The sequence below is a fragment of the Salmo salar genome, chromosome 29 (assembly GCF_965601325.2).
Source record: "Salmo salar chromosome 29, fSalSal1, whole genome shotgun sequence".
In the NCBI taxonomy this organism is placed as follows: domain Eukaryota; kingdom Metazoa; phylum Chordata; class Actinopteri; order Salmoniformes; family Salmonidae; genus Salmo; species Salmo salar.
Window position 1 is genome coordinate 27,386,512 of NC_138319.1, and position 12,104 is coordinate 27,398,615.

The 12,104-nt window shown below is 43.9% G+C and overlaps 1 protein-coding gene across 1 annotated transcript; it reads left to right on the forward strand.

Moving 5' to 3' along the window:
* Window positions 1-888: 888 nt before the first annotated feature.
* LOC106590446 (G-protein coupled receptor 12) lies at window positions 889-11,935 on the forward strand. Its single transcript, XM_014181501.3, has 2 exons — window positions 889-1,126; window positions 3,996-11,935. Exon 2 carries the CDS (start codon window positions 4,008-4,010, stop codon window positions 5,025-5,027), a length of 1,020 nt encoding a protein of 339 aa, XP_014036976.1. The 5' UTR covers window positions 889-1,126; window positions 3,996-4,007; the 3' UTR covers window positions 5,028-11,935.
* The last annotated feature ends 169 nt before the right edge of the window (window positions 11,936-12,104 follow it).

Genomic DNA, 12,104 nt, shown 5'->3' on the forward strand with positions numbered 1-12,104 from the left:
CTTAGTCTTGAATGATGCATGACTAGATATACCAGAGATAAGGGACTGTTGATATTTGCATCTTCCAATTTATTGGCTGTCCAGTTAACTGGACGACCTGTCCCAGAACTTCATATATGCCTACAATGAATATATTTCTGTAACGTGTTGAAACAGATGTTGTTAAGGAGAATGCGAGAGGCTCAATTAAAGATGTTTCAGAACTGCTGTGATTGAACCACCACTCCCTTCTGCCCAGTTGTTGATGTTGCTACGGCAATCAAGCTGTTTTTAACCATCTCTCTAACTGTCGCTTCTCCGGAGAGATCATTTTCTAAACTAAACTCATAAAGAACTACCTTAGAACGAAGCATTACGCTCTCAGTCTGAAATGCGCTTTGAACACAACAACTCCACTTATTGAACTGGCGCCAGTGTAGCCTTTTCTACAGAATTTGTTTACGGAGGTCCCCTTACTTTCAATCAGTTCAATTGGCCTATATGTTTTTCAAAGCTTAAGGCACTTTGATCAGTCACATTCTTGAAGCCCAAGAAACAAATACTTAGCTTCCTAGTAGGCTACATATAGAAATTAAAAAGGTTTATGAATATTTTTTTGCAGGGTTACTGTCAAAATAATTTATTATATATTTATATATTTATTATATATATATATATATATATATATATATATATATATATATATATATATATATATATATATATATATATAATACATTATTTTGATAATTGATATCATAATTTATATTATTTTGATAATATATATATATATATATTATAGTATATATATTATAGACCGATGACCCACAGGGGGTGTCCGGTACGCCATTCACGAACACACGCAGAGAGTTGCGCACCACACTCCTGTCTGTCTCTGTCCTTGAGCAGTGTGTGCAGACACAGGAATAAGTCCTCCTGGTATTGAGCTGTTGCTGCCTCTTCCTCCGGTAGGGGGTAGCCTATTGAACAAACAGGACCCGTCTTCGAGTCTGGCCCGTTTGGGACTCAGAGCAGCAAAGACCCATCCCCCGATGCTACTGCCGCACCTGCCGCCAACGTTATCAATTGCGTATCATGGAAATACAGCAAGGACGCACTTTTTCCTAGACGGAACATCAGAGTCTAGGTAGGCTGCGGATAGCGGTAGATGAATGGATGAATGAATGGACGGGCGGGCTATTGTTACTGCAACCTGGCAGTGCATTTAGAAGAACCATAGATGATAAAACATTAATGGTGATACTAATGAGAAGGTATGAGAGGGCTACAAAGGACTAGGATCCGGAAAGCGTCTGTTTTGCGTTATTGCAAAACAGATACTTGATGGTGTGAGTTATAACCGGTACCGATGTTGTGCCGAAAATCTCCCCCCTGCCAGAATTATCCCCCCCTTCGCATTCCTCATTGATGCGACTTGCTTGCTAGTTGAGCTTTCTGCTCTTCACTCCGTTGTCAGTTCAGCCTACATTTCACTGATCTTAGTAGCAGAAAGCATTTTTTTCTGCAGTTTTCGGTTTGGCTATTTGTTTCAAGTGTAGGTGGCGGTTCTAGCTTGTATGGCGCCCTTGGCGCAACCCCCCCCCCCCCCCCTTAAGCGCCCGCGCCTGACAAAATCAAGGAAATTAGAAGGGTGGGGGGGGGGGGGGATTTCTGGCAGGGGGGAGATTTTCGGCAGAACACCTGGAATGTTATTGATAGGCCTATCAGGCCCCACACTTAGAAAAAAGGTGCTATCTAGAACCTAAAACGGTTCTTAGGCTGTCCCGTAGGAGAACCCTTTGAAGAGCCGATGTTGGTTCTTTCCACAGAGGGATCTACCTGGAACTCGAAAGAGTTCTCCTATGGGGATAGCCAAGGAATCCTTTTGGAACCCTTTTTTCTAAGAGTGCAGGCAATCAGAGGTTTGGGTGAAGACAGGCTTATCAATAACATCCAGGTATATACTGCATGTGTGCATAGTGTAAAGATGCATGTCTTTTAGGCTTCCTATTACATGGTTTGTATTTTCATATTTAGGCCTATTATTAACTTATTATCCATTTACTGATTATTTTTCACAGTATTTAATTAGACTTTATATGGAGCCTATTGGTAAGCACCACAAGGCTACTTCATACCACAACAGCAAGTTATAGTGTGTGTTGTTGTTTCAATTTGTATCAGATAGGACACAATACATTTGAGACGTTATTTACAGTGCATTCGGAAAGTATTCAGACCCCTTGACTTTTTTCACATTTTGTTATGTTACAGCCTTATTCTAAAATGGCTTAAATAAAAACTATTACTCATGAATCTACACACAACACCCCATAATGTCAAAGCAAAATCTGTTTTTTAGAAATGTTTGCAAATGTATCACATTTACATAAGTATTCAGACCCTTTACTCAGTACTTTGTTGAAGAACCTGTGGCACTGATTATTGCCTCCAGTCTTCATGGGTATGACACTATAAGCTTGGAACACCTATATTTGGGGAGTTTCTCCCATTCTTCTCTGGAGATCCTCTCAAGCTCTGTCAGGTTGGATGGAGAGTGTCGCTGCACAGCTATTTTCAGGACTCTCCAGAGATGTGCGATCAGGTTCAATTCTGGGTTCTGGCTGGGCCACTCAAGAACATTCAGAGACTTGTCCCGTTGTCACTCCTGCGTTGTCTTGGCTGTGTGCTTAGGGTCGTTGTGCTGTTGGAAGGTGAACCTTTGCCCCAGTCTGAGGTCCTGAGAACTCTGGAGCAGGTTTTCATCAAGGATCTCTTTGTACTTTGCTCCGTTAATCTTTCCCTCGATCCTGACTCCCTGCCACTGAAAAACATCCCCACAGCATGATGCAGCCACCACCATGCTTCACCGTAGGGATGGTGTCAGGTATCCTCCAGACGTGACGCTTGGCATTCAGGCCAAAGAGTTCAATCTTGGTTTCATCAGACCAGAGAATCTTGTTTCTCATGGTCTGAGAGTCCTTTACGTACCTTTTGGCAAACTCCGAGAGGGCTATCATGTGCCTTTTACTGAGGAGTGGCTTCCGTCTGGCCACTCTACCATAAAGGCCTGATTGGTGGAGTGCTGCAGAGATGGTTATCCTTCTGGAAGGTTCTCCCATCTCCACAGAGGTACTCTGGAGCTCTGCCAGAGTGACCATCGGGTTCTTGTTTACCTCCCTGACCAAGGCCCTTCTCCCCCAATTGCTCAGTTCAGCCGGGCGACCAGCTCTAGGAAGAGTCTTGGTGGTTCCCAACTTCTTCCATTTAAGAATGATGGAGGCCATTGAGTTCTTGAGGACCTTCAATGCTGCAGAAATGTTTTGGTACCCTTCCCCAGATCTGTGCCTCGACACAATCCTGTCTCGGAGCTCTACGGACAGTTCCTTCGACCTCTTGGCTTGGTTTTTGCTCTGACATCCACCGTCAACTGTTGGACACTGTATAGAAAGGTGTCTGCCTTTCCAAATCATATCCAATCAATTACATTTACTACAGTTGAACTCTAATCAAGTTGTAGAAACATCTCAAGGATGATCAATGGAAACAGGATGCACCTGAGCTCAATTTTGAGTCTCATAGCAAAGGGTCTGAATACTTATGTAAATAAGGTATTTAAATTATTATTTTTTTATACATTTGCAAACATTCTAAAAACCTGTTTTTGTTTTGTCATTATGGGGAATTGTGTGTCGATTGTGAGGAAAACATGTACTTTTATTAATTTTAGAATAAGGCTGTAACGTAACAAAATGTGGAAAAAGGGTAAGTGTCAAAATACTTGTTCAAAATAAATAAGGCTTTACAAGTGGAATGTGCATGTTTGTGTGAGTAGATGGATTCCAGGATACTAAAGTCCTCTATGATTATATGATCTTCACTCCCTCATGTCTGTGTGGCTTCTTAAGTGAAGAGTGTGTGTGTGTGATTTCACGTAGTGTGTGTATGTGTGTTTGTATGGATGGATTCACGTGTGCGTGTGTGATCTCTTATAATAATAGCGTGTGTGTTTCCAGACGGGGGCCAAAATGAGCAACGACTACGAGGCATCAGTCACCCCCAGCTGGCTGACCTCTGACCCCACTGTCTGGTCCAGCAGCGGAGACGGATTCACAGACAACGCCACTTACCCATCTATGGACTCCTTCCCCCCGCTGCCCCCTCTCCTGTTCAATCCCTGGGACATCTTGCTGTGCTCCTCAGGGACCCTCATCGCCTGTGAAAACGCCCTGGTGGTACTGGTGATCTGGCAGAACCCGTCTCTCCGAGCCCCCATGTTCCTGCTGATCGGCAGCCTGGCCCTGGCTGATCTCCTGGCTGGTCTGGGCCTGGTGCTCCACTTTACCTTGGCCTACCTGCTGAGGTCTGACTTGGCCCAGCTGCTGACTGTGGGTCTGGTGGTGGCCTCCTTCTCAGCCTCCGTCTTCAGCCTGCTGGCCATCACCATAGACCGTTACCTGTCTCTCTACTACGCCCTGACCTACAACTCAGAGCGCACCGCTGCCTTCACCTACACCATGCTGGTCCTCCTCTGGGGCCTGTCTCTCTGTCTGGGCCTACTTCCCGTCACGGGGGTGAACTGCCTGGCAGAGGAGTCGACGTGCAGCGTGGTGCGCCCCCTGACTAAGAACAACGTGGCAGTGCTGTCCGTATCCTTCCTCCTGCTGTTTGGCCTCATGCTGCAGCTGTATGTGCAGATCTGTAAGATCGTCATGCACCACGCCCACCAGATTGCCTTGCAGCATCACTTCCTGTCCGCCTCGCCCCACTACGTCACAACCGGGAATGGCGTGTCCACGCTGGCCATCATCCTGGGGACGTTTGCCGCCTGCTGGATGCCCTTCACCGTCTACTCCCTGGTCGCCGACTACACGTACCCGCCTCTCTACACCTACGCCACCCTGGTGCCCGCCACCTACAACTCAGTCATCAACCCAGTGATCTACGCCTTCAGGAACCAGGATATCCAGAAGGCTCTGTGGCTGGTGTGTTGTGGCTGTATACCGGCCAGGGTGGCCCACAGGGCCCGGACCCCCAGCCACGTCTGACCCAGACACGGGCCCCGGGAGGGAAGGAGAGAGGTGCCCTGGGCAGAGGGAGGAAGGCAGACAGGCAGCCTGAGCTCAGGCAGATGGCTGGAAAGGACGGTCTGCGTGCATAGTAATTTTAGCCGCTTTTACTGATGTGGGCTTTTTTCCTCAAAAGGATTGAGAGATTATTATTAGATTATTAAAGATTGTGCCACTTTACGCACATCAGATAAAGGGCTTGTGTGTGTGTGTATACAAAAAGATAGGATGTCGCACGGACAGAGAAGGAGGAAGAGAGGAGGAGAAGTGGAGTGAGTGATGACAGAGGGGGGGGTGATTATCAAGATGCATACAAGATGAAGTCGGGCTGAGCGCTTAAGCATCTTGTCTCGCTGCTGCACTCTGAACGTGCCTTGAAAGCTAAATAACCACGGGAGGCTAAAAATAGCCCGGGTGCGCTGTGATCCGCGCGCCGTGCGTTCGACACAGACTCCATGCAAAGAAACCAAGCCACGGAGGTGGAGAGCGGGCGCCTATCTTCCCCTTCCTCCCTCCTTCCATCCACTTTTCTTTCTCTCTCTTCATCTCTCCCTATTTGGCTTTAAAGCCCCCACCCTTGAGCGTGTGAGAATGTAGGCTATTATGATGTTCTGCTTGCTTTACATTCTGAGAGGTGACAACAGCCTCGGAAGATAAGTCCCCTGATACCTGTAGCACGCACCATTAACCCTCCAAATGCCTTTATTTTATGGTAAGGTCTGGCTTTGATAGTTTTGATATCTCTGTTTTGTCCCTCCACTTCTTCATACATAAACAGGTCTACTAATCATACCTAATTCATTGGGCACTGCAGGCACATTGGGTAGGCAGGCTGACTGTTCTAGAATGTAGAGTGTGAAATGTTCCCTCTGTGAATCCAGTTGGTTGTCCCAGCGACTCAGTTTGCAGTTAGGCCAGCAGGGTGTTGTTGAAACTGAATGTATTTTTAGATTCATTTGATCTCTTAGCCTGTCCATAAGGTTATGAAAACGCCTGATCCTCACCCCAACCTTCAACCTACATGTTGCATAGGGCTTTAATGTAAACCGTTTCCCCTAATAGCCAGGCCTAGGCACGTTGGCTAAACCATCACGATCACTCAGCGCTTTCCCTCTCCCCGCTTCCCCTCTCCCCACCTGTTATAATCAAACCAGTCAGTCACACTCAGGCCTAATACTTTGGCATTATCCTAATATATGGTTTGTGAATTTAAAAAGCACTCTAAAATATAAAGTAGCAATCATATTTGTTTTCCTTTTTCATGAAAATGGCATCATCAGCAGTCCACATTCAAGTCTTCTAACTGATACTCTGAACCTCATCCTGTTGCAAAACAGAAAACCTGAATGCAATAATCTATGAATGCTGAGCCAATCAGAAAAATGTATGATCATGGAAATTCATAATGTACATATAGAATATAGAACCCTAAACCCACCCCTCTCTTTCCCTATACCACATCTATGACTGGCCATATCCAGATGACCGGCCATATCCAGATTACCAATTTCCTAAGTGACAGACCCTGGCACAATGTCTGGTTCAGATCTTTGGATAGCAAGAAAGGAGAGAGCAGTGTTGTTGTTCCAGCTTTGGATGTCTCCTGCCCCCTGGAACCACTTCCTTACCCTGGCTGACAAATGCCCACCACCCCCTGACCCTAGCCAGTGTTAAGGACGTCACGCTGCTTGCCAATTCCTCCTGATTCGCTCACACCGAGGCACGATCGAACCCAGGATTTACACTTTGCTAGCACACGCGATCGCCCTCCTTGACAACGTACCAACCGTTTGAGCTATCGAAAAGGATGAAAGGCAGTAGCTCCATCGGTGATATTTCAAGCTAGCTGTGGAGTGAGTTTACGGTACACGTTCTTAAGCGCTTCCAGATCCTCATTCTGCCCCGTCATATCAGCACGTCATATCAGCGCGCAGCAGTAACTAAGTGTTAGTTACTTCATGGACCGATAGCAATAACAGCCTTTCTCTCCCCAGTAACATGACCAAGTCCAGCATGACTTGTATACAACGAGAACAACCAACAGCCCTTCTACGATGCCTAGCAGAGTCCTTATACACCAGGCCCAAACAAGGACTCAACTTCCCAAGACTTGTGCTGTATGTGATTTCTCCAAATGGGGAAATCAGATCTTGATTTACGTGTTTTGTTTTTGAAAATGTGAATGTGACAGGATACTGACTGCCACCGCCTAGTATTCTGTCATTAGTCATTACAATGTCACTGCCTTTTTTTATTCTGAATCTACTGCTCTATTCTCTGGCTATGGTCTTATTCAATATCTGACAATGAATGAAATTGGACTCCGTAAGAAAATATCTTACAAGTTTTCAGTTGCATCTGCCTATGAAGTGTTTTAGAGTGTTGTAAACCTAAGCGTCTGTGAATAAGGAAAATGTTCATTATACTTCTATGGCTTGTATGGTGGTTTGTGATCAGCAGCACAGACCTCCTGTATATCTGTCTCCATGGGGACAGTGGCTCTGAGGACTTACTTCCAGTGTGACCCTTTGACCTCAGAGGAAATTGTCTGCTTGTCTTCCTATCATTCTGAGAGAAGTGACCTTCTGAGTTAAGTGACAAATTCCACCACAGGAATGAAATAGAGAAGGATGTGTTGAAATTAATAGCAGAAGCAAAGATAGTACTGTATGGTGTACGTGTGCTGCGGCTGACAGCCGTAGTGAGGGGTTAATGCAATGACGTCACGTGACTGATGGAAAAATAACCTATATCGTTATCACAGGTTCTGGTGGCTCTTCACAGACAAACAATAATACCAAGAAAACACTCTCCTTTACCTTTGAAGAATAATCTATTTTGTTATATTTATTGAAAGTCTCTATATTTTTTCTCCTCAGCGTTGTCTCACCTGAATTATGATGTATCTAAAGTGTCTTGTATTTTAATGCGCTGTAGAGCCTCTTCTGAATGTATTGGTAAAGAAATTATTGTTTATTTTATATGGCATCCTGTTGACCAATTCGATTCTGTAAATAGAGCATGCATATCATTATAGGGGTGTTCTGACATCATGTATGGTGCTACCTACTGCAGGATCCAAGGGGGACTCAGGTGCACCGTATTCGAATGATATCAAATTTGACCCCCTTTTATTGTAATTTTACAGTCTGTTTACCTTTCCATCCCTAGCCCCTTCCCCCCCAATCCCACCCCCTTCTTTAGGCAGATCTGCAAAGTCTGGATAGGTGAAAGCAGTATGGCATACACTTTACTTAGCAGCTTAGCCTGTTGGAGGGTTAGATGGTGCTGTCACAGTACTGCTTACACCTATCCCAAACCTTGAGGATCTTCCAGACCAATGAGCTAAGGGTTAGGGACTGAAATGGAACCGGGCCTACCTTGTTTGATGAATGTTCTCTCATGTACAGTAATGTCAATCTTTCATGGTTCACGATGAGCTTTCATAGGTGAAAACAAGGGCTTCACATTATTGAGTAGACAAAGGAACCACTCGTGTGTGGGTATGGTACAGTACTTCTCTGTTAGGATAACATATTTATCTAATGTTAAATTATTGTTGTGCAGTGTAATTGCACCGTAAAGTGTCATATTGAACTGAGATGTGGTTGGAGGGGTTTCTACTGTGGCCAGTGGTTGGGGTTTCAAGCGTTGTGGGTGAATCATGTGGTTTGGGGGGTGTGGTACCCCGATCCAGAGCTAAATACAAGTCTTTTAACACCTCTATGGGTTTCAGAATGTGTGGGGCAGGGGACCCTACAGCCAGCATCTTGTGTAGACGTATGCTCTGTGTTAAATGTGAAATGCACTTTATTTTTTGAAAGAAAAACAACTTAAGTATCTGCAAAATGAAAACGCTTAATGATAATCAACATGCACTAACTCAGGGGTTCTCAAGCTTTTGGGGGCCGGGGACCCCGTTTGTGATAGCAAATTCATCAGGGACCGTCTCATAATCAGAACACAACTTGAGCGAGATACAAATTGCATAAGGATGAACCAAGTCTCGGACCCTGGGAAGGAACATTTTAAAGGCCCATCTCTTGGCATCGGAGTGAAAATGTTGCAGTTTAGCAACTTCCCTGCAATTCTAGTTCTACACATTTTGTAATGGTGCTGAGAGATTTTTGGTTGTTGCAGCTTTAAAGCTAACACCCTGCAATTCTAAACATTTTACCATGAGGCAGAGAGAAAACGTTGCTGTTTTATATCTTAAATTACGGTGCATTTATATAGAAGAAAATTGGGCAGTGGTGTGTATTAATGGATGCCAAGGAAAGCCAGGCTTCCTGAATTTTTTTTCTTTTTTCCTCATAATTTTCCTTCAATTCGCAAGAGGCTGAATGTATCTCACCAGAGAAAGCTGTCTGGTTACAAAGATTGTTGCCGTCTGTAGCATTGAATGCAAGGTAATCCAGTGAGTATTTGACCTCCCTTGATAAAAAAAATGTAAAATAATAGCCAATCAGCGTTGAGCTAAACTGAGTGAGCTCAACCTTGAGTGGTCCTGGCGCACAAAAAAAAACTGTAAATGGAAGCCAGTTTGGGTTTGGCTTCACACCAATCACATCAAAAGCAAAACGTAATTGACAGAAAAAACTTGAATTGTTGCATCTTGTGTTGTTGTCCTCCAGTGGCTAGCTAGCTTTTGTCCCTTTCCTAAATTAGAGATGGATGGAGATAGGGATTTGGACTTCTGGTTTTAATTAATTCTCCATACTGCCAATGATTATAATGACGATTCTGATCCAACCATAAATGTATACATTGTTCCTCTGGCCTGAGAGGATGGAAGTTCAATATGTAGCTAGATGTAGAAGGCTAATGTTAACTAGCTGGTTCATCGTTGCCCATGAACGGAAGCTAGGCTAGCGAGCAAGCATTTTAGTCAGGTAGCCTAGGACAACAAAAACTAAAAGCATGTACTGTATGACAGAGTCATAGACCGTTTCTCAACATGAAAGAGAGGATGGCAATGGCGTTTCTCTACAAGTAAGGTGAGTCAACATGTTTTTCTACTTGCATGAATGCATACACACATATACACACACAGAAATCAGAACCATGGACAGCCACATATTTAGCTTACGTTGATTGGACTAAATTGTTTTTGGTATCCTTTAGTTGCCACTGAATTAGACTAAGCATTGATGCTGTTGAAATGTTGAAGTAGAAATGGTGTTGGAAAAGTGGAGGCAGCTCCTGTTTTCTTTGCGACTTGCGGTAACTCTGGTGTTTTAAATCAATAGTTGTTCAGTAGTCATAAAATGTCAGAAACATTAACTTGATTGACCATGCTGTAGTTCATGTAACTGTTTGTTACAGTCAATATGCTTTGTGGACTTCACCAGACAGAGGTTGCTCTCCTGTTTTGTGATGAAACAGAGGTGTTGTTGAGTTTATTCTGCCACTGTGTCTTCTTATTGTCTCAGCATTTAGGCCTGTATATCACAGTGTCAAGGCATATGAACTAGTGTAACAGATGTGAAATGGCTAGTTAGTTAGCGGTGGTGCGCGCTAATAGCGTTTCAATCAGTGACGTCACTCGCTCTGAGACCTGACGTGGTTGTTCCCCTTGCGTTGCAAGGACCGCGACTTTTGTGGCGCGATGGGTAACGATGCTTCGTGGGTGTCAGTTGTTGATGTGTGCAAGGGTCCCTGGTTCGAGCCCGGGTTGGGGCGAAGAGAGGGACGGAACCTACACTGTTACACTAACAGGTTACGGAGTAAACAACGCAATTATCACAACACATAGGTTGGAATGTGGCTTGGCTTCCCCATTGATTTTACCCACCCACCACTACTGGTTTGGGGGAATACAATTAACTATTGAGTTGGAAAATGTACTCTGGATACAAATATACCTTTGAGCTTCCCAAGCCCATGTTGCTCAGGGTTAACAGCATAAATTGTATATCAATAATATTATACTGAAGAAAAATGTAAACACAACATGTAAAGTGTTGGTCCCCTGTTAAATGAACTGAAATAAAAGATCCTAGAAATGTTTCATGCTCACAAATAGCTTATTTCTCACAAGTTTTGTGCACTAATTTGTTTCAATTTCTGTTAGTGAGCGTTTCTCCTTTGCCAAGATAATCCATCCACCTGACAGGTTTGGCATGTCAAGAAGCTGATTAAACAGCATGATCATTACACAGGTGCACCTTGTACTGGGGACATTAAAAGGCCACTCTGAAATGTGCAGTTTTGTCACATAACCCAATGCCACAGAAGTTTTGAGGGAGTGTGCAATTGGCATACTGACTGCAGGAATGTCCACCAGCGCTAGTGCCAGAGAATTTAATCTGGGTTCTTCACTTGCGGGAGTATTTCTGACTGTAATAAAGCCCTTTTGTGGGGAAAAACTCATTCTGATTGGCTGGGCCTGGCTCCCCAGTAATGCATTTGTAGTGAATTTCCATGGATAAAAACATAAATAACAGAACAGTCTTAACAGCCAATTATTGCAGGATATCCAAGGACATGCAGTCATGTGAAATCCAAAGATCAGAGGCTAATGAATTCATTTCAATTGACTAATTTCCTTCTATGAACTGTTACTCAGTAAAATCTTTGAAATGATTGCATGTTCCGTTTATATTTTTGTTCAGTATAAATGTATTGTATCACACCCTCTAAACTTATTCCATGGATCCCTTGGCCAAATTAGTAGAATCTGTTAAGAATATTCATTCAAAAAAAACACTGCTCCCCACTTTGAGAACCCCTGCACTAACTGAGATATTGTAAGACATTGTGTGAATAAGGTATATATTTTTCCAAGGTGTTAGTTGTAACTTTGTATTGCTTTGGTTAGTTTACTGAATTGAGAGATCTTGTTAATTTTATAGAAAAATAATGTGCTGTGTATTAAAAACAAAACCCCTGTGTTGGTTTGGTTTGTTTATCCTCCCTCTGCATCCGTTGGCTCAGTGCCTCCCGCCACTCCTCTGTTCCCATGGTGACTCCCTTCTTAGCTGGGTCAGTGCTATCAGGAATCCTTGGGATGTCGCTACCCTAAACCCGAACCCCTACAGTAACAATAATTCTTAA

Coding starts and splice junctions, on each gene's coding strand:
- LOC106590446 (XM_014181501.3), top strand. CDS start 4,008: ATGAGCAACGACTACGAGGCATCAGTCACCCCCAGCTGGCTGACCTCT.